At 52.7% G+C, this 21,733-nt stretch overlaps 8 protein-coding genes across 8 annotated transcripts; 3 read left to right on the top strand and 5 right to left on the bottom strand.

Moving 5' to 3' along the window:
* Positions 1 to 41: 41 nt before the first annotated feature.
* AYO21_07821 (hypothetical protein) lies at positions 42 to 2,730 on the top strand (the record flags this gene model as incomplete). Its single annotated transcript, XM_022657774.1, has 2 exons — positions 42 to 416; positions 472 to 2,730. The coding sequence occupies 2 exons, from the start codon at positions 42 to 44 to the stop codon at positions 2,728 to 2,730; spliced, it is 2,634 nt and encodes an 877-aa protein (XP_022509923.1).
* Positions 2,731 to 4,047: 1,317 nt separating this feature from the next.
* On the bottom strand, positions 4,048 to 4,576 carry AYO21_07820 (hypothetical protein; the record flags this gene model as incomplete). The annotated part of the gene is made up of 2 exons (XM_022657773.1): positions 4,048 to 4,374; positions 4,502 to 4,576. 2 exons carry the CDS (start codon positions 4,574 to 4,576, stop codon positions 4,048 to 4,050), a joined length of 402 nt encoding a protein of 133 aa, XP_022509922.1.
* Positions 4,577 to 5,697: 1,121 nt separating this feature from the next.
* On the bottom strand, positions 5,698 to 7,599 carry AYO21_07819 (hypothetical protein; the record flags this gene model as incomplete). The annotated part of the gene is made up of 2 exons (XM_022657772.1): positions 5,698 to 5,742; positions 5,794 to 7,599. The coding sequence occupies 2 exons, from the start codon at positions 7,597 to 7,599 to the stop codon at positions 5,698 to 5,700; spliced, it is 1,851 nt and encodes a 616-aa protein (XP_022509921.1).
* Positions 7,600 to 10,018: 2,419 nt separating this feature from the next.
* AYO21_07818 (hypothetical protein) lies at positions 10,019 to 10,918 on the top strand (the record flags this gene model as incomplete). Its single annotated transcript, XM_022657771.1, has 1 exon — positions 10,019 to 10,918. One exon carries the CDS (start codon positions 10,019 to 10,021, stop codon positions 10,916 to 10,918), a length of 900 nt encoding a protein of 299 aa, XP_022509920.1.
* A 1,993-nt stretch (positions 10,919 to 12,911) lies between these two features.
* AYO21_07817 (hypothetical protein) lies at positions 12,912 to 13,862 on the bottom strand (the record flags this gene model as incomplete). The annotated part of the gene is made up of 1 exon (XM_022657770.1): positions 12,912 to 13,862. One exon carries the CDS (start codon positions 13,860 to 13,862, stop codon positions 12,912 to 12,914), a length of 951 nt encoding a protein of 316 aa, XP_022509919.1.
* Positions 13,863 to 15,203: 1,341 nt separating this feature from the next.
* On the bottom strand, positions 15,204 to 16,271 carry AYO21_07816 (hypothetical protein; the record flags this gene model as incomplete). Its single annotated transcript, XM_022657769.1, has 1 exon — positions 15,204 to 16,271. The coding sequence occupies one exon, from the start codon at positions 16,269 to 16,271 to the stop codon at positions 15,204 to 15,206; it is 1,068 nt and encodes a 355-aa protein (XP_022509918.1).
* An 873-nt stretch (positions 16,272 to 17,144) lies between these two features.
* Positions 17,145 to 17,813, top strand: AYO21_07815 (hypothetical protein; the record flags this gene model as incomplete). Its single annotated transcript, XM_022657768.1, has 2 exons — positions 17,145 to 17,328; positions 17,392 to 17,813. 2 exons carry the CDS (start codon positions 17,145 to 17,147, stop codon positions 17,811 to 17,813), a joined length of 606 nt encoding a protein of 201 aa, XP_022509917.1.
* An 855-nt stretch (positions 17,814 to 18,668) lies between these two features.
* On the bottom strand, positions 18,669 to 19,985 carry AYO21_07814 (hypothetical protein; the record flags this gene model as incomplete). The annotated part of the gene is made up of 3 exons (XM_022657767.1): positions 18,669 to 19,429; positions 19,489 to 19,612; positions 19,683 to 19,985. The coding sequence occupies 3 exons, from the start codon at positions 19,983 to 19,985 to the stop codon at positions 18,669 to 18,671; spliced, it is 1,188 nt and encodes a 395-aa protein (XP_022509916.1).
* Between the last annotated feature and the right edge of the window lie 1,748 nt (positions 19,986 to 21,733).

Raw genomic sequence — 21,733 nt, 5'->3', positions numbered from 1 at the left:
TCCCCCAACCCCCTCAGCGCTCACCGACTGTGCATGACCCGATGGATCCCGAATCTTCCGACAGCGATGTCTCTGTTGGCGGAGGCGATGAATATCGATTCGCCGGCCCGTTGACCGCGCCGATTCCTTTGCCGCCGCCAGCATCAAAACACGCCTTGGAATCTTCCGATGCCGTTCAAGCACGTCTCGATGAACTCCAGCGCGTCGAGGACCACAATGTCAAGAAATATGATTTGCTCAGGGCCAAGCGCGCTCGAAAAGACGACAAAATTCGTCGCAGACGAGAATTTCAGGACAAGAAATGGGCTCTCATTATGGAAGCTCGTCAACGCAGGGATGCCAGAATTGAGGCACGCCGAAGGAGAGAGGATGCCGCTTTCGTCCAGTTTGATCATGAGCTGGAGGATGAAGAGAATGTAAGTTCTGATTGGGTGGGCGGGCGTGGAGTCGATAGGGCTAATGGGTCTCCAGAATCTCCGACGCCGGCTGAAACGACTCAAACGTGGACTACCACCCGACGACTCACCAGTACCAGGAGGCCGCAGCATATCCTCATCGTCTATGTCGCCGCCAGGTCCCGCGCTCTCGACCCTTCCCCCGCCTCCCAAGCGTCACCAGGTTGGTCCTCCAGGCCAGCCTGATGCCATTAATCCAGTTCAGTCGAGACCAGCGCCGCAACCGAACCTAGCACCACCAGCAAAGAGCACTCTGCCCGCTCCCTCCTACTCCTTCTACCGCGACTCGAGTTCAGCCTACTCACGTCCGTACCATCATTCATCGTACTCGACTACTCCAACCAATGGACCCCCACCCATGACGACCAACGGGTCAGGTCATGGCCCTCCACCCCCTGCTGAACGGCCGCAACTGAACCATGTAGGACGGTCGGCTTCCCCTCTGCAGCGACCTATTCCCAGCACCCAGTCACCTGTGACACCAGCAACAAACCCCAATCCACCGAGACAGATCTATGACACCCGCCCACCACCACCGACCACGTCTTCTGGATTCGCTTCCATCAACCCGCCACCAGCATCGGGATTTGCCACTATCAATGCAAGGACGGCCGCAACTCCACCCGCGCCTCATGTTCCCTTGTCGAGACCCTTGAATGATTCAGATCCAAACAGGACTCCCAATCATCCAGCCAACAATGGAGTCGAATCGAATCATTTCCATTCTTATCCTGGTGCTCCGAACACCTCCAACTCGACGCCGCAAACCGGGAGTGCCAGCAAACGTACACCCTCAACAACTCATCCGTACCAAATGTCCGAGGCATTTGCCAACCGACACCACCACTGCGAAAGAGTCGACACCTTGAACCGTGGCGTCTGGACGTCGTATGGGCCGGGAGGCACAGCAGAGCATCCGACGGGACCAGCAGTTGAGATGTACCTTCGCTGCAATCACGATGGGTGTTCCCGTATTGATTGGCGCACTGTGCATGGTCTGCAATGTCACATTGTTAAGAACCACGATCAACCGAAAGGCACCATTGGTAGTCTTGACAAGGCGTTGGAGAGATACGGCGTCCCAGTTAAAGAGGTCGAGGAGTTTGAATTCCGCCACGGCCGAGGCACTGCAGGAACAATGGCAGATCCAAAGAACTTGAAGATGAAGCTTAAGACAAAGGTCCAGAGTTTTGGGAGAGTTGGTACCCCGGGGTCTTTCAGTGTCGACCCTGAGGCGAGACCGGCCGGCTACAGACCTAGCCCGGCTGCCACCGACGATAGTCCCACCATGTCAGAGGGTCTCAAAAGAAGTCCAGACACAGCCACGACAAACGGCTCTCAAAATCGTGCCGCGGGCAACGAGAACGGGGGACAATCCACCCCGCAAACGGCTACTAGCTCTCCTGCTACAACGCATACGGCTGCCCGATCTGGTTGGATGGGCGTAAATGCGCCGTCGGCACCGGCAACTGTCGAACCGGAACCCAAACGTCTTCAAGGGGATTTTAGTTCGATCGACGCTCCAAGCAACGAGGACTCCACCAATGCTCAATCGACACCTTCTGGAGCGGCTCTACCGACGCCTACATCTACCATCCACGTTGCCACTTCACGACCTCAGTCCAGAGACACCATCACAATCGTGGGAACTGGGACTACTTCTCCTCACCAGCAACCCTCGAATGCACTAGTTGGACCTGAACCTCCAGCTTCCTCGCCTCAAGCCCAGTCAAATCAAGTTAAGAGAGAAGATGATAAACAGGAGGCGCAGCTTACGGGCCAAGAGCCGTCAAACCGGAAAGACAAGGACCAAGATGTTCAGATGACAGGAACTGCCGAGGACGATCAGGCGAAGGCAAATGAGATTCGGGTAAATGGTACCAACAATGTCGAGAAGAATGGCGCACCTGAAAAGGTGGCACACGCACCAGATTCGGCGGCAGAACAATCCGATATCATTGAGATAGATGGGGGTGCCTCCAAGGATGCTAGCACAGTGACTATCCGGCGATCCACTATCCAATCTCCCACCATTACGACAAGGTCTCTGACCGCGACCACACCTGGCAGCGCACGCCGACCCAGTCGACGCTCTAGTGCTGCGAGGAAGTCGGTGGATACTGAGGGGGACACCGGTAGGCCTGCGAATAACGAGAGTGACGACAAAGAAAAGGACGACAAAGACGGCAAAGATGAGAAAACGGAGAAGGAGAATACTCGGCTGGAACCGCGGCGATCATTGACTGGACGAATCCTACGTCGGGGGAGGTTTTAGTGCGAGGTCCTAGGCAATTCTCTTCAACACGAGAAGTCTCAGACGAACGAACCTGGCGAGACGGCAGATGTTGTGAGCTCAGCCTCGAGCTGGTGCAATCAATGAGCCTTGCAGATACTTCATTCACGAATCGTGACCGAGTGGATGGAAAGGGGGATTTTGTGCAGCAGCCATCGGAGGGCGGATTATGGCAACACGGGTTTTCGAGGGCACGAGGACAGGTACTTCGACTGTTCGTTCGGCTCGATATGATGTTCGGGATTGGGGAGGTATGGGTGGAAACACGGATTATTGTCCGGGTTTCCTGGGGGGGACTAATTGGCTGGGCGTGGATTGCTTCGTTTGTTTGATGCTTTGAAGATTTGCCATGCATGCGTTGAGCAAATTGAGACCGAAACTGAGATCGAGACGGGCGTGGGTTTGTTTTGATTTGTTTGGCCTTTGCAGAGGATCACCGGACTCGTCAAGGGCATTCCTTATTAATTTGACTGTTTTGTATGTGAAACATTCACTATTACTTGATTATGAATGGTATCATGCATTGCAAGTGCAACAAGGCTGCCGATAAAGGAAGCTTCATTCATTCCTAATCATATTCTACAGTGTGTAGAATATGATTTTCGCCTTTTGGGATTAATTGCTTGGGTAATAAAATTCAAAGGGCGCCACTATCCTTTCTATACGCACACTCACATACCGAGAAGGCTTATTTAGCGATTGGGCGATCCGGTAAGAGGTACTCAGTAAGAGAGAGGTACGTCGTCAAGCTCATCCATACTCGGGATGTGCGTGTAGTAAGAACGTAGGTGTAGTCGTATAGAGGGCCACTGCACAACCCACCTCACCCAACCTACAAACACCGTGTGTACCGTGGACCGTTCAACAGTATACTGTGCACAGTGTCCGGATCGGAGATCGAAGAGAAGAGAGGAGAAGACACAGGGCAGAGATGACGAAGACAGTGGAAAGACAGTGGAACGCAGAATACAGTGGGAGATGTCAGAAAGGTCCGCTCTTACCAGGTTTCTGCCCTTCCGGTTCTGCCAGGGCGTTGGTGGTGGTGGTGGTGGTGGTGTTGCCGCTGGTTGGCGACAAGTGAGTTGGGCAAGAGGACATGGAGTTTCCTGCATGAGCCACGCCATGTGAAGATTGGTTGCTTGTACATTTTCCGTGGGTGTTCCAGCGTCCGAATCTGTTGCAACTCTGCGCCGCGTCTGTGTGCGTGTGTAATGAATTCAATTCCATTCTTTTCCTCCGCAGTCGGAATACCATTCCATTCCACTTCATTTTTATTTATTTGATCTGATTTTACCTGAATCATCGAATCACACCCCCTACGCCCGCCCAACCCAACACGAACCCACTCAGAGCCTCCGTGAACAGTCCTCCCCCGAACCAGATCTCGCGCCACGCTCCCGACCCCTCGTTCCTCCCGCCTTTGGGAGAGTCATTCAGGCCCCTCGACCCGGCCGTGCCGGCAAAGTACTTTTGCGGCGCAGCGCCCGCGAGGAGGAAGTAGAAGAGCGCCGAGATCAGGGTGTTGCACGCGAGGTAGAAGCCGAAGCCGGTCAGAGACTCGAGGCCCAGGATGCCGGCGGCGATGCCGAGGAGGAGGCCTGCAATGGAGCGGATGTTGGAGAGGGTCTGGTTTTTTTTGGCGGGATGAGAAGGATGTTAGTCGGTCAATACTGTGCGTGGTCCTTTTCGGGGGGAGCGAGGGAGGGGAGTATAGGAAGAAAGAGGAAATGAGAAGAAGAGATAACAGACGTACCCGCGTATTGTGTGTAAGTGACTCTGGGACCAAAGGGTCCAGGAACATGGAAAGTTCTTGCGGTGATGGCGCCATGGTGTGCGATTGAGCGATTGAGATGCGCTCGACTCTCGACTCTTGAATTGTATGTATGACACTTGCGCTCTCTAACCAAGGGCGAAGCTTTTAGGAAGAGTTTCTAGGGCTCGTGCTCGTTGACTAGGTTCGGTACGTAGTATGGAGGAGGTGATGGGTGTAGAAGTTGACGTTGGAAACTCTGCAAACGAGGCTGTTGGACGACCTTGACGTGCAGTGGATTTTCAGTCGCTATCAAAGATACACACCAACGCGGCTTGGAGGGCTCAGTTCAGTGCAGAGTGGGTCTCGGCTCATTCCCTTGCATCCCATCTCATCTCATCCACTGCAGTCCATCACCATCCCACTACATACCACCTATTCCATGTCGAAAGTTGTCCACTACTACCGCGACGAGATGTGAGGTATAAAGTGTCTATACATCTATGGTGATTATCGAACGATCGAGTGAGTGCATACGTAGCAAGATTCTCTCTCTGTGTCTCTTTCTGAGCGTAGCCAACGGAGACGGAACTCATGGCCCAAAGAACATCAAGCAGAGGAGCAGCGCAGAAATGAACCCTCCCCTTCTACTCATCTCACAAGAAAACTACAGAGTACTCACGCCGAGATGAGTCCCCTGACTCTTGCAAAGCCACGAGAACATCAAGCGTGTACAATCGCTTCTTCTGGGCCCAGTTGTTTGCATGTTCTACATAGAAGATTCGTAGGTGGTATGGGTTATCTCGTCACGCTATATAGAAAAGACGTCGAGTCATCACGCCATCCATGGTCAGTCTTGGTCGAAAAGAACTGGAAATTACTAGGGTCCTGCCTGGTCCGACCAAACGAGGTGGACGAAATTCGTTCGGCCGGCCTTTTGGTGGTGGCGACTACACCAGCAGCCGCGCACTCGAGATTCTGATCCTGTCAAAATGCCAATCCGTCGCAGAAGTAGGCCGACGATCGGGGGTTTCAGAGCATGAAACAAGCTCCAGTATTCCCTCGTCGCCCCGGAACAGTCCCTCGCCAGTCAAGCACAGCGCCCATGTCTCCAATGTTTGCAAAGTTCAGAAAAACAAAGCCGCACGTCGAGCGGATAGCAGATGATGACCTGTGTGGCCACCACGGAAACTGCCATTCTACAGCTTCCCTTCCGCTTGGGCTTCTCTGACTTGCTCAAACACCTACAATGAAATTAGTGGTCATCGCCCATATTTGACAAGTCCATCACTCACCTTGAGCATCTTGTTCCTCGCTCCCAGAGCATTCACACCACGTGCTTCCAAGCCCTTATCATCAAGCTGTATTAATTCCTCCCATTTCAGGTCCTTCAGGTTGTCAGTGTATTTGTGTAACCTCAACGATCGGAGCCATGTCGGGATATCTTTCAGCAGATTGGGGTCAGTGGGATCCTCAGGAGGTTTGGAGCTCCCACGGCGTCCTCTGGGCGACCTGCCCCGGGTGATGTCCGAGTGATCGGAGAGATACCCTTCGCCGCCCCCACCAAATATGCCTGTTTGCGGGACTAGCCCCGGCATACCTGCACCGATCATGATGGGTGCGCCATCATATGCAGCCAAGAATCCGTTGTGTTGAGGAGACGCAAACGCGGTTTGACCGAGAGGCGTCTGTAATGGAAGTCCAGGAGAATTAGGTCGAGATCGGCGTCCTTGTGCAGCGGCGATCTGCTGCGCTTGAATGGCGGCAACTTGTTGAGCATTGAGGATTTGGCCGTGATCATTTACCATGATAGTATTGATTCCCGGGATGCCAGAAGCTGCAAGCCCGGGGGTCAGCGGTGGTTGCGTTGGTGGCTGAGGTTCGTTAGACCGAGCACGACGAAATTTCTTGACGTCGTCCAGGGCAATCCTGTTGTTGACCGTGGACAAGGCGGCGAGTTTCATGGCGGTAGCGTTGGCCACCATTTCGGTATGGGATTGAGCTTGGCTGAAGTTCGGGACCATGGGGGTATTGGTCATCGAAGCCCAACTCTGGTTGCCCACGTTGTAAGGAGACAGAAGGGGCATATCGCTGGATGCCGGGTCCGGAGCGGTCAATGTAGTGCTCTGAATATTACCGCCCGAGCCGCCCAGAGGACGCGGAGAACGAAGGCCACCAGATGATGCAGGTTGACTAAATTGGCCCATTGGCTGATGCTGCCCCTGTTGGCCGGATGATGACTTGGGTCTCGATATCGGAGGCTGTTGAGTATCTCCACCGCCCTGCCGCCAGCTCATGGCATCTGCCTTGGACTCTCTCGGAGCAGCTATAGTGGGCGCCACTAGGGAACTGCGGTCTCCTACAACCGTACTGTTTCTGTTGGAAGGGGGCGGGTTGCCTGTTTGTTGCGCGTATTCGGCCTTTTGCTGCTGAATTGCGGCGACAGCGTCCGGAAACATTGCATGTATGGTGGATTGATCCAAGCCCGAATTGCGCTTGTTGCCGGCTGGGGAGACTGGTGGTCGAGTCAGAGAAGTCCTCCGATCGTCCACATTCAACTTGGACATGGCGTCGCTCAGCCGGTTGGACATTGCGTCCTTTTCCCCAAAATTGGCTGGGGAGAGGACGCCCGAAATCGGATGGCTTTTGGACATCTGGTTCAGAACCTGAGCAAAGAATCGTTGCTGCATTTGCGTGGTCTGCTGGATGAGGGCGTATGTGGCAGCAGTGCGCTCCGCCTCGCTCAGGACTTGAAACCATTGTTCGATCGCGCTCAACTCGTCTTTGAAGTCCTGATCCAGTGTCGCCGCAGCCATCTCTTCCAACATTGTTTCATATTGTTCAATATCCTGAATCCACTGCTCTCCCAACTTGCTTGAATCGTCCATGCTGCCTTGTTGAGATTGTTGGTTGTATAAGACTTCAGAGGCTGGGCGTATGGAACGTGACGAGAGAGGAGAGGCGAAAGACATGTCAGCTGAAGTTCGGACGGCTTGAGTATGGGTACCGGATGTGCCGATAGTCCTGGAGCTGGGGGGCCGAAGAGAGGTTTTGGACGCCTCCGGGGTGCTATTCCTGTTGCCGATGATGTTGCTGGCCATGGTAGCTTCGCAGCTTTTTGTAAAGCCCGGGCTTCGGAGGCTGCGTAGGACAAAGTGCCCTGGTGGTGACGAATTGATGGTTCGAAGCGAACAAAGGTCAGTGGTGGAAGGAGACTGAGACGGTCGCACAGACAGATCTAACAGATCATTGGGTTTACAGCGTGTGGAGGAGCCGATTGGATCCAGCCCAAGGGCAATGATGAATGAGGGTGGAAAAAGGAATGTCGAGAACACGCTTCCAACGCAGTAAATGGCTGAAGCAAAGATGTGAGGCAGCGCTATTTGGTGGAGGTGGCGGTTCGAGGTGTCTCAGACACGACGATGAGAGCGGGGGGGATGCGATTAAGCTACAGTTAAGAGACGCGCAGGAAGCAGGCGACAGATAGCATGGGAAAAGGCAGAGAAGTCGAGATCCGTCAAAAAGAATACACTCCCTAACAGGCGAATGAAGGTAGAGAGTACACCGAGGGACCAGGAGAAAAAAATTGAGTCGAGCTGAAATAATAAGACAGGATAGAGTTGAAGTTCGCGAGAGTGGAACCGACAAAGCAGCAAGGCTTACCCGTGCCTCCATAAAATAATTCCTCCTTGGTAGGGATATAGATCCTCGTTCGTCCAGGGCGGGAGCAGGGCGGGAAGAGGACGGAGCCCCAATTAGCAGCTCGCCTAACCGGGAACACTTGGCTCTTGACTGACACCCAGCAGCGACAAGAGGGAACCCCCAGTCCAGGGAGGTGAGGCCTGGAAGGAGCTGAAAGAGCTTGGGTTCGTTTCCACCATAGTCATAAGGGCAAAAGGGTTTGATGGGCGACGCCCCTAGCCTCCGAATAGCGGCTGTAGTGGAAGCTCGTTAAAGGGGGAGTGCCGTGGGCGGTGGACAGGCCCTGAAATTTGTCTGAGAACCGCTTACGGCTCGTATGGCTTCACCGCCAACCAACCCTCGAGCCCCAAAGACTCGTACCTACGTGCCTGCGCACCTGTGCACCTGTACACCTGTACGAGGTACAAATGCGCCATCGTATCGAATTACTCTGTCACCCAACACCACCTGCGCCTCACTGTGGCGCTCTGACCTCTACATTTCCCCATTGGCCTGCAGTGCAGCAGATCTGATGAACCGTCGCAGGACTCTGGTCAAGCTGAACAGAAGCCCGGTACCTGCTGGTGGCAACACAGTTTAATCCCACAATTCTGTACCGGCGGTATTTGACCCAGCTGCTCCTAGGGAGGCGCTGACGTAGAAGATCAACGTCACGGATATTCACCTGCTGCGAATAAGAGTCTTGTCAATTTGTGACTGAGATGATCTTCAGACAAGAGTCTCTTGGGTTTTTCTAACAGTACAGCAACCGCAATGGATCGGCGAATACTTCATCCTCATTGAGCAGTCTCACTATTTTTTTGGCACGCTTTGGTGGACCTCAATCAACCGTATAGCCCCTTTTTCTTGCGTACTCGTCCATGCTAACACTCTGCCCTGGAATCCCCAATGACTTCACTTGCACCAACATTATGACATGCCTTTGATCCTGGATCGAAACTTGCATTTTCTTGAGAAAGGGAGGAAAGAGACGTTGTGTGTTGGAGCCATTGCCCTACGTCCCTCCGATCGCCCAAGTTTCTCTTCAACAGATTGAGGATGTCACCGCGTTTTCCAAACATGACCGCATTCCATACCAGGCCGACACGTCCAAATCAGTTGTCGTGCCAATAGTCCGCACACACCCTTCCCATATCGTACAAATGTGTCTCTGTAAATCCAATATGGCTGGTGGGTTGACGTTTATCGGCCTGGCAGCTGTCCGGATTGCATCATGGCAGCATTCTGCTCTTGAAACCTGGCCCCTAATCTCTCCGAACCTTTCAGGAATTTATCCACGCAGCGCATCACACAGCCTTCTTCTCTCGAGATCAATGACTTTGTTGTGAAATCGTTGACACAATCGTCAAAACACCGTTGGACGAGGTTGGAATAGGTCTAGCATGGAGCCCAGGTCAGGTCAGATCAACCGTCAAAAGGGAAAATCTGTGTCATAGCATGGGCTGTAATAATCCTTACCTTCATGAATTCTTTCAGCTGCTTTGCCTCCATACGAGCATTGAGCTCCCTCTGTTCGGCGGGAGTGAGGCTAAGACGACGTCAGCGAGTCCACGCGAAGACGATTGCAACAAGAGACCAACCTGTCCATTGTGACGGAAATAGAGATGTAGATAAGAGAACTGGTTATCAAAATGCAATATTGCAGAGAAGAGGAAGTCGCCTAAACTCGCAAGCCGCGAAGCAGAAATTCGATTCCGGCAGACTTTCCCTTTACCATCTGCTGATCTGCGGAGCAAGTTTGGGCTTAGGTTTTTTGTTGTCTTTTCCTGTCGTTCTCAAAGCCATCAACCTATCCGTTGGCTTTACGGCTTTACTCCCATGCATCTATTTTTCATCCGACATGGAGAGACAGAGCATAATGTTGCTGGGCTTCTTGCAGGGGTCTCTGACTCCAGGTTGACCAACCATGGTGTCCTGCAGACCCAACGACTGGGTCATTATCTCACCACTCACCGTAACTTGAGGTTTACCAAAATCTACGCCTCGGATCTTCAACGAGCTTTCATGACCGCTGAAGAGCTTCACAGAAACCAAGCCGCAAAGCTCTCCGCCGAAGTTGTCCCCAAAGTCGTGAAACTCGAACTGCTTCGTGAGCAGGACTTTGGCTCATTGGAGCTCGTTCCATGGAACTCGAGGAGAGTGCTGCAGCATCTCGACCCCGGGGTACTTTACCCCCAACATGAATCTTTTCGCCCTCAAGAGACGACCGAGACTATGGTGAGAAGGGCGGAATCGTTTCTGGACGACTTCATCCTCCCACACTTTGCCCGTGGTGCATTGGATGCCACAACGGCAACGCAGGAATGCGTTGCGGTCGTTTCTCATGGCCTCTTTCTATCTGTGCTGTGGCGGACACTGCTGAGAAAATTTAACAGCAACACTGTTGCGCTAGCGCCGAAGGTCGAGGCTTGGGGTGTCCGCTCCTTGGAACACCTGCCATCGTGGACCAACACCGGATTTTTGGAACTTACAATCGAGAGACCCTCGTCCGAACTTGCCCATCAATCTCAGATGGCACAGCCTTTGGCATCGACGGACATCCCTTCATACCCGCTCAAGGGATGTTCCATGACCATTCACGGCATTAACAGTAAAGATCACCTCCAAGATCTGAAGCGTACAAGAGGCGGGCTGGGATCGTCTCCCTATGATGCAAAGCAACAGACTCTGGATGGCTTCTTCAAGCGACCTTCAGGTGGCCGCGGCTCTATCACATGAACCCCAACTTGAAGAGACACGCCTGCCAAAGTGCGAAGGAAATGGGGTTAGCATGCGCCCCTTCCGATCTTTGACCACTTGAGAGAAGTTGCAATTGAAGACTGTTGAGAAGTGGAGGTAAGCCACCCCCATTCTGTTGTGACATGCCCGTTCCATATCTGCCTGATGAAGCACAATTTCACACAGACCTGTTCTGAAACTCGTTGTGGAAGCATAAATTGTACCAACTGCTGTCTGATCGCAGTGTCGTTCCTGTGTCAATTGTTCAAGGGGATGCAACGAACACGACTAACGGTTGTTTTCGCAGGAGAAGCCTTTGGTCTCACCACTGATATACCGAAACGGTACACAATCACTGCCTGGGCACTGTGGGTTTCGCGTTCGGTGGAGTTAACAGCCCCATCCAGTCGGCTTTGCGCCGCCACGCTTCTTCCATGTACTTGTATGCGATCCAAATGTAGACAGACTATTCGACGTATCACCGGCATTAGGAAACGGTTGAATACTTATTCCGAAGATCATATCAGGCAGGGTCAACCTCGTCCGTAGGCCCAAAATAGAGCGACAGAGCCTTCAACACCAGTATGTGATGAGAGAGGATTGCGAGGCATGTCTCGACAAGGATTGGAGGCGCATGACCTCGAACATGACCATGGGACCACGCGAGCATCTCTTGAGAGAGTGATTGGCCGTTACAACACGCGTTGTTCTAGACCAAGTCAGGGCGCTGATCAGGGGGTTGTCACCCTGTCATCTTTGTCTCTGCTCTCCAAAAGCATCTTGTTTCCCTGATTCATTCGTCTTTTCTCTTTTATCCCCAGGAACCGAGTACTTCTGAGATCTCTAGATACATCAGGCCCGTTTATTCTGGTGCTTGGAAGGGAAGGACCTCCTGTCCTAGCCATCTGTTTTTGGTTCGTTTCGTCTCCCTGCCCGCCCGGAAACAAATCCAGCAGATCAGATCCTCCCTTGATGGGTCATGGTGACGGAACGCCTTGAAACGCCCGCTGCGCCACATGCTGGCCGCCCGTTACTAATAATTCCTCCCATTATTGACGCAAGACACCAATCCCACCAAGTCTTGGAAGGGGGGGCGCGGCCGCCTTCACCACCACGTTTTATATTTGTGTCCTTTTTTCCCCATCTGCAGCCTTACCACTGCAGAGAGAAGTACCTTGTACATCGGCATGCATGACTTATGGTTGAACCATCTACCTACTCGTCTCGCGCAAGTCTTTTGGGTGTTTTCAAAAAGAAATGTGGTTTTCCATTTCGAGTTACAGCGACCAGGACAACGACAAAAGGGAGAGTCGCCAAGAACACACCTCCCTCCCTCCCTCCCTTCCACTTGGTTCGAAAGCACAAGGTACCCAAAGCCCACCGCAAAGATTACACGAGATGCTCTTCCTCACTGAATCACTCACTCAAAGTCATCCCGTAACCAACGAAGAGACCTTTCCGCGGGGCTCTATTCATCGTGACGGTGAGCAAAGCGGCTCCTGCCCATGATTATTTAACATGCCATCCATTACTATTGCAAAAAGAAAAACCGCATCCCCAAAATGAAACTCGCTGGCGAGGGGAAGAAGTGAAGAGGGAGATGGTAAATCGGTGAGTAACGTCCCACTAGGAAGAAGAGGAAGAAAAAGAAAAAGCCCCCTTTTCCTAGCTCCAAAACTCGGTTGTTCATCTGCTCCTCGAGAGAAAAAAAACCCATCTGAATATGTCCTCGCTCGAATATGGAGGAAATCCCGAGTCACTGAAAATGCAACCAAACGCCTTCGCCGGAGCTTGAAAGAAAACAGTACCCGACAGGATCCAATGCGATGCGTGGGTAGGCAAGCCCAGCCCAGCCACAGCCACAGCCGTGCCTAGGCCGCCTTTTCCAGCTTGAAATGAGCTCTCTTGTTGCTCAGAATCGTTGCTCGTTTCTTTTTCTTTTTTTTTTTGGCAACTTCGTTCACCTGCGCAACTTCGGCAAGGGTGTGAAGCGTCACATATAACTGTGTGCTCGGACCATGGTTCGAGTGGCATCAAGTCGACGTCTTTCTTGCCTCCGTCCAGCATTCATCGTATAGGGCTCGTTCTGGTACCCCATTGACAAGGCGAGGTGAGCTCTGACAGCTGCTGGTGGCGATGCTGAGGGGGCATGCGGTAACTCTGCCATATGGACAACTTGTCGTCTCGACGTGCCGGCAGCGCCAGGGAGGATGGTCTGGTAAGGGAGTAACTGGGTTCTCTTGAACTGTTGGTCATTGATGATCCTTCGGTTGTACATCCACTTCATCAGGCCAAAGTCGGTCCTCACCGTCGCCAGCTGTTGGCCCTGCCGAAAGTGGTCGTGCACCATATGGGACAGCATGGTGTTCCACGCCAACGCCGGATCGTCCTCGGGCCGCGAGACGTACTTGTTGTCGCACAGGAAACAGGTGGCAAAGGTCGGCAATTCATGTCCGCGGAAGTGCGAAAACACATGCATCTTGAAGTGGATGATGTCTGCAAACACCTGATCGCAGTCCAGGATCTGGAACGGACAGAGCAGATCGGCGTCCTCGTGATATCGGAACGGCACCGTCAACACACCATCTTGTGATTCCAGCATGTATCCATCTCCGAGTATGCTACTGGCCATATCTGTGTCTGCCGAAGACGCCCCAGATGAGTCGGTCGAAGTCTCACTGGTCAAGGGTGGTACTGCATCTGTGGTGGTCGTGGTGGCGGCTGTGGATGCCATGGATGCAGCGTCGTCATCCTGAATGACCTGCACCGCGGTGGCGGATCTGGTGCCCGTGTTTCTGGAATACATAAGGCTGCGAAACAACCCCGGAACCTCTTTGTCTGGCTTGTTGGGCGAGGTTTTGGGACTGGTCAGTCCTGATGCTACGAGCTGAACAGGTGTGCCCGGAATCGAGTTACAACCGCATCGAGGCTGGATCGTGGACATGGAGGGAAACTTGACACACTGGCGGCGGACAGTCCTGCCTTTGAGTGAGCATGGCATCACACGCAGAAGCCGGCCTCTTCCACGATGGTGGGTGATTAATTGGGTGGCGTGGTGTGGACTTACCAGAATCATGATGTCGGCATGGGCATTGGCAATGGGGAGGTTGCCGGCGCTGGAAGTCACGCTATCGATAAGCCTAATCGGGCGTGAAATGGGTGCGGGGAGGGGGAGAGGGAGGTGCGGGCGCCCGGAGCGTGTCGTACGAGGGTTTTGTACTGTACTCAGTACCTTTCGTATCTTCTTATTTTTGGGTGGGCTTTGCCAGATCGAAACCAACAGTCAACAGAGTACTCGCTTCCCTTCCCGAAGAAAAGGAAGAAGCCCAGGACGGACGAACACAACGAATGAACCAAGCGACCCACTTTTTTTTCTTCCGGTCGTGAATACGAAGATTACAATTATCGTCAGTTTTCGCGGTCGTCGGAAAAAGCGGGGTGGAAAGAAAGGTCACATAAAACGGGGGGACAAGAGGGAGGAAGAAGGGGAGGGACGGAATTTGTTAAAAGAAAAAGAGGAAAAGATGATTTAGATGGGCATGCACCTCATCGACAATCGCCCAGATCCTTTCAAGGTCACCCTTTTTTGTGCCCGCCCACGAGCCTCAAAAACGGTCGGGTCGATCGGTCGGTCGGTCGGTCTGTCTGTGCATCTCTTGTTCTTTGCTCCTCTTTTGCAGTTTAGTCCAGTAGAGCGACTGGCTTGCCGCACTCCGCGATGGTGAGCGCACGCTGGGGAGGGCGACCTGTCAGCTCTTGCCAACACATCAGCTTTTCTTGCCGACCGGTCAACTTGATTGGTGCGACCGTCAACACACGGGGATTGCTAATCAAGAGTCCTTGCTAGGCATTTTACATTGAGCCGTGGTACTACATGCTAAAACTCACGGGACTGTGAGGAAGGGTCCTTGAAAGGGGAAAAGAAAAGGAAAATAGAAGACATGCGATTGATATTTCTTCGAAGTTGTTGCTCCGCTGGGATCTCGTGTATAACAAAAGTGCAGTGGCAAGCCTGGAAAGAGTATATGATGGGCTTCAGAACCGATCCCGTTTGCCCATTGGCAGCATCACCGAAGATCCGAGGGTCGATGATCCCCAATTTCACCCGAGTTATAACTGCCCTGCTCCTATAACCCTTCAGAACTGTATATTTCTGCGTCTTCGACTCAGCAAAGACACATCGTCCACTGATAGCAAGCTAGTTCCAGCTGAACAGAACTCATGACTATGCACCAACAGCCTGCCTTGAAAGCTGCCAATCAAGTAAAGGCGAAGAGTCGACAGCTCAACCAAAGAAAGCCTTCGTGCTGGGATCCGCTTTGAGGATGACCGACAGTACTTGGCTCCACACCTTTTCACCAAACGCCCTTCCCTCTTCGGTCTTCAGCATCGGGCCTGGCTCAAATACTCGATCATTCTTCCACATCTCCCCATGGGTTTCCTCGCCGCGGACCAGTGCTGTGAGGTAGGAATTCGCACCCTGCTCGGCCGTTCGAGAGAAGATGCTGTGCATGAGCCACTGGATGAACCTGATTAAAAAGTTGGTACCCACATTGCGTCCCAGGTCGCTTTTGCACAGGCCCGGGCAGGTAGTGTTGATGATGACTTTGGGCTTGCCATCAGCACCCTGGACGGCAGGTGATGCAGCGAGGTGACGAACTGCGTACTCGAGCACCAGCTTGGACGTGCCGTATTGTGTTGCTCCACCAGCAATCCCGGGGGGGAAATTCTGTTGCGCACTCAGGTCCTCCAGAGGCGTTTCGCTGGCGATAAATGTCTTCATCTGCTCCGGCTTGATTATCCAGGCAGTGCCAGAGGAGACGAACGTGAGGTGGGGCTTGTAGTCTTTATTGTTGCCCGAGTCTGCTGCGGCAATGAGGAGTGGTAAGACAAGAATGCCCAGCAGGAACGTGCTGAGGGTGTTGACTTGGAGCGTCTCCTCCCAACCGTCACTGCTCTGGACATATTTCCCGTTCAACATGCCAGCGTTCAATATTGCGCCGTCGATGGCTGAGAATCTGGATTTGAGCGTCTCTGCAAAGTTTCGAACTTCAGCGAATGAGCCCATGTTGAGCACCATGGGAATGACTTCAGTCTTGTCGGCCGCCGTATCTCCCGCACCGGCTTTGACAAAGTCTTCGATCTCCTTCTTTGCGGCCTGGCCCTTTGCTTCTGTTCGTGCTGTAATGATGAGTCTATCGGCGTGAAGTGCCGCAATCTTTCTGGCAGCCTCCAGTCCTAATCCTGACGTGGCGCCTGTCAACAGAATTGTGCGAGAAGCGAAGGACTCGGTCACCGGTTTGGGTGGGTTGAGCTTCTGATCGAGCATACGTTTCAAGCCAAGGATCGACATGGTGAAACTGTTGGGAGGTGGTAGTAGCTTGTCCGCTGCGGTTAAATGGGAGGATTTCTCAATAGCAGAGGGTCCCTAGGCAACTATAATATAGGCTGTAGCTACAGTCGATCAACAAATGCTTTCCATCGGACTTGTTGTTCATCCGCAGTACAGGGCTAAGGTGACTGCTGACAATGCCCTGATTGGCGCGTTCGCCACTTCGTATCGGGATGTAATTACCAAAGCACTCGCTGATTTGTGGCTTGGTGGGTCTTCCTGGATGGGAGGAGGATTTGCCGCTCGGGATTCACAGAAATCCGAACTTCCAGGCGGCTGTCTGCTCTGCCGTGCTTTTAGTGGATGTCAGATTGTGAGGTGGAAAACGGTTGTAGTGAGCTCTTTCAAGGGGGTTCGCAGAGGGTGCTTTGGTCCTACCTCATTCAACATCCAACCTATTCGCTGATGGCATAAGTCGACACCAGAGAAGAAATACAGAAACATGTGAATCAACAAATGATTATTATTCGTTGAGAGCCGCGCGCTTAGAACAGTTGCACGGCGAAGTATTCAAAGCGGAAGCGCAGTACAGCTCCGCCGCACGAACCTTGGTCTGCCGACCTCCACTACATTTTACCAAGTCTGTAGAAATCTAGCGAGTCTAGGTAATTTACACGTACAATCCCACTTCCATCAACTCGTCACCCTCCCCTACGATTGTGGACAAAACTTCTCCCATGAGACTTTTCTGGTCGCAGCAGCTGCCATGATCCTAACTGATGCCGACTGCCCCATCCCTACCGTCCACGTTTCTCTTAGCCCTCATCGGTGATCGACACTAAACACCACACAAACCGTGTACCATCCGTACCCTCGGTGTTGTCATTCCACAATATGGAAAACCTCAATCTCAATGACCCCCCTCCGCCGTCTGCGTCGCCCCAACGGCCACCACATCCAGCGCAGCACCCCCATCAGCAAAATGCGGTCTTCCCGGGTCCCCCTCCACCCCAAGGCGCGCCTCAATTGCCGCCGCAAATGTTCACCACCGCCGCGCAGCTGTTGGATTTAACGGATAGTGCGTTCTCTCGTCTCATTGCGTTGTCGCAGACAATAGATCTCACATTTTTTTTTGTTCTAGAGAAACTCCTCCTCGTCCTGCGCGACGGACGCAAGATCTTTGGTGTACTACGATCATGGGATCAATTTGCGAATCTCGTTCTCACTGACACGAGAGAGCGCTATTTCGTCTCTGTACCCTCATCTGCCTCTACGACCCCTGCGAATTCTCAGTCGCAATCTGAGCAGACACAGCCCACACGCAACCTCTACTGCGACATTCCCCGTGGCACCTTTCTTGTTAGAGGTGAGAATGTCCTTCTTCTAGGTGAAGTGGATCTCGACAAGGATGACGAACCCCCTCCCGGGTACGAAGAAGGGGATATGGAAGAGGTGTTCCGAATACACAAAGAGGCAGAGATGGAAAGGAAGAAGAGAGATCGACTGAAAAGCAAGAGGACGGCGTGGAGAGATCCTGAGGGGAGTGGGGAGGTCTTGTTTTGACGTACTGCACGAGATATAGTCCATGCCCTGGCAGTGTGTGCAGGGAGGACGTTCTTTAACGCATGCAGGACGAAGACAATACTGGCTTTTACAGCGACGACATCCCCATGATTGCGAGGTTGGAGTGGTGTGACTGACAGGTCTAGTCCTTCGTCTGGCAGGGACCGGAGAGCATTAAAGCTACCAGAGAAGATCTAGCCCATCTGCAGGCCATCCAGCCAGCCAGCCTCTTGCTATTGTACTTTTTGTGACAACAAAAGCAATGGCACGAAGCAAGGCGCACACAGACCAGGAGCAGAATATTGTGAAATGCTCCTCTTCAATCGATGCAAGGCGGCAACGATATTTTGTTTTGCGCCCACAAACTCTGATATCTTATCCTCTATCTCTAGCAGCAGCAACTAACAATCAATGCCGTTGCTGATTGTGTCTGTTGGCATGACCATCGCCCCTTTTTTGAGAGTCACAAAGCACCGGATGAGACATAAGCTCACAAGAACTCTACTAGCATATTTTTACTCCCATTGACACGATCTGTCAATCTCCCACCAGATCCTCGCCGCTCAATGAACGAATGACATGTCGTCCAGCATAAACAGGTCTTGAACGCAAGACTTCTCGCACTGTTGGATCTGATCGAACTTCAGGCGAATGATGAGACCGCATCGTCTTTTTCACCAGGTTCTTTGTTTCGTGCAAGGTTTTCTGACCTGTCCTCCCTTGCATCCCACAGTCTGTGAGCATCCACGGATGCTTTCTTTTCACTTTGTTCGATTACACACAGTCTCCGTGGCCGCGTGTTTGCTTCCTCTTGGACTCCTGACATGTCGAATTCCGATTTCCCTCTCTTCCTTTTCAGCTAGAAGGCAATCTGCCCAACCAGTTCAGCACCATCATGGCCTGGGTGATAGCGACCTTTTCTCCAAACCTCATTCCGTCCCAACTGGTTGTCTGCACCGTCATGTTCCACATTCTCAACACTTCTACGTCGTTGTCCTCGGCCACGAGCGCGAGGCGCCGATCGAAGTCCCATATCTCCTGGTTTCCCTTGCGACCGCGGATCTCAGTGTGGCCGGACGCAGTGGGGCCGATCCAGAGCATAGGCGTCTTTCTGTGCGACGAGTCTGCCAGGGCCAAGAATTCTTCGAGCGACGCGATGGCGGTCTCCGGGGTCGCAGTGTTCGGAGAGAGCCCGTGGACAATAGCGATCGGGTGATAGTTTGATCGTGCCACGCGAGGGACTAGTTGTTTGAACTTTTCAATCGCAAATGACGGGGAGGGTGAGCCGCCGGTCTCGAGGAAGGAATGGACCGTTCGGCTGCAGAGATAGGGGTGATCGGCGCGGCCTAGATGGTGGCTTGTGAGGTCGTTGCTAGATGTGATGAAGTGCTCGGAGCAGGCTTGAGAGGTGAACTGGTTGTCACAACTGCATTGACGGAGCTTCTCTTTGTCCATGTCCCAGGTCCTAAGGGCTCCGTGAGTCAAGTCTTGTCGCAAGAGGATGCTGAGTCCGTTGTAGATGGCTTGGATGCTGCTGTCACCCACAAAGACGATGGCGTCAAAGCGTTCCAGGATCATGCAGATCTCTTCCACCGAGTACCAACGGTAATGACAGTCTAATGTCACGGGTTTTTAGGAAGGGTACGATATGTATTTGACGCGGCAGTAATCTCACCTCTTGGGAAGTATGGCGCATCAAACCCGATCCTACCCCCTCCTGACATTGCCTCCAGAAGATCCTTGCGGCGAGGACAGTAGGCCTTCGGAGCGCCATGGAGCGGTGGATCCTGCGACGGAGGCTGGTACAGATCGATGGCACGAATGTTACACTCGGAAGATCCGCGAAAAGAACCAAAGTAACTGGTTCACTTGGACGTCAGGTTTGTGCGCACACAACAGACATTTGGTGGAGACTTGCTTGTTTAGATCCTGAGAGACCACGGGAACTTTGTCGGATTGCTGGATAGGAGTCCAATGGCCAGGTAAGGGCAGGACGTAGTACGTGAGGTACAGGATGAAGCAGAAGTAGACAATGGACAGCAGATGGTACATGACACGCGGGAAGTTCAACTCGTTAAAGTAATCAAGCCCATCTCTGAAGTGCCATTTCAGTCGGGTTAAGAGGGCAGGTCTGAGTGGCTGCAGCGGCAGTTCCTGATCTTCCTTTGCCATTCCGAATCAATTCTTGCCAGGTCACGAAGTGGGAAAAGATGAACAGTCAAAGGTGCCAAATGCGCCGAGATGGAGGGCGTTTGATGAAAGCAGAGACCGAGGAGGGATGATGTCGCTGGGGCATTGTGACTGCGTTACTGAATCAAACTCGTCAGAAGGGCTTCCGCATCTGGTGTTAAGTTGGAACAAGGTCTTTGTCAACCTCAGGCATTAACTTTCTCTCACTGCATTCCTTTCAAGTGACTGAGCAGTCGCAGCGACGAGATCTGGTCCCTCATCACTCATTCACTCTCGTTCTTCAAGGTTCCCTAAGCTCGTCATCATAGGAGATCACCCTTCCGTACCGACGGCCAACAGCAACGCTCGTCCCATCCTCGTGATGCAGCCAAAGTCTTCTTACCGGTAGCGATAGCGAGAGCCCCCTGGCCTCTACTGTACCTAACCGCAAACCTGAAGAGAGCGAGAAGTCTGAGCAAGACCATACACGGGACGAAGTAGACGGTCACAAAGCTCATACAATCCCAGGAATCGGATTCTGAATCAACAAAAGCTGCTTGAATGAATAGGCAAAGGGATGCCATCAATTCTCGCACCTTTCGTGGTCGAATAGGGATGGAAGCTGCATTACAGTAGTAGGAATGGTATCCAACACATCCAACACATGGGCCTTGACAGCCACGTTAGAATTTTCACACGGAAGAAAGAATCTTTCGCTCCAGCCACAGACTCCGGATCTTGTAAGGCAAGAGAAGGCGAGTCTATATTCGTTCCTGGCTGGTCATAAACGACTGGAGCTTCCTAGGAACAACAAGACCATATCGGGAGCGAGAAAAGCTTCTTCCCACCTCCCACATGTTTTCAGGTGTCGCTTCAAAGATGTCTTCGATTTGAAACACCCAAATGAGCCAACAATGCATTGACCCACGGCACCGTATGAAGCGGGATTGAACCGGGACCATCAATCGAGACCTTGACAAACCAGAAGGTAGAGGCAAGGAACGAGAGCGACAAGCGATGCTCTCGGGCAAAAGTCGAATGACCTTATGTTTTGTAACTGGACATGGTCAAGGCGAATCAAAAAAAAGGATGGGTGCTAGAAAGAAGTTGGATGTTCGGCGGACACTCGGAAATGAAATGGGCGAAACAGCATCGAGCCTTGTCGGAAGGGCTTTGGGAGGCAACCGGAGCAAAGGGAAGGACAGAAAGGCTCGAGGCTGACGGTGGTCCTAAGGGAGCTTGAGTAGCCAGAGAAGGAGAGACGGCCAGCCAGGTCCATGAGTCCGAGATCCAATCAGGGAGGATATTGGGCCCAACTCCACAATCATTATGCTCCCCACAGCCGAGAAGCCCAAGCGGAAGATGAATTGCCAGGGCTGTTGAGCCAGGGCTAAGCCTAGGCCCAGAGCCTAAGCACCACCGCCCACAAGCATTGCCGCAGCACCGCAACACCCACAGAGCACCACCACCTTCGTCCGGGCGGCGGCAAGTCTTGTCCCTCTCTGGTTGCTGCTCACACGCACGAGTCACATACACACAATCACCTGTCACCTGCGTCGTCTAGCTTTCCCAATTTTTTTCTCTTTTGCATGCTGTACTATACTGCGCAGCCATTGCCTCTCCCCTCACTTATACATTGACAAGACGTCCCTTGTCCTGGTGCTCGCAGTCGAAGGAGAAACCTCATCCAGCCCACCTTGAGCGACTTTCGTCACTGCCGCACGCTGCCTCGGCACCCCTACAGTGAACCT

Source organism: Fonsecaea monophora (genome assembly GCF_001642475.1).
Source record: "Fonsecaea monophora strain CBS 269.37 chromosome Unknown Scaff63, whole genome shotgun sequence".
Taxonomy (NCBI): Eukaryota; Fungi; Ascomycota; class Eurotiomycetes; order Chaetothyriales; family Herpotrichiellaceae; genus Fonsecaea; species Fonsecaea monophora.
The sequence above is the reverse complement of the archived record's forward strand: the minus strand, read 5'-3'. Positions and strand labels throughout refer to the sequence as shown.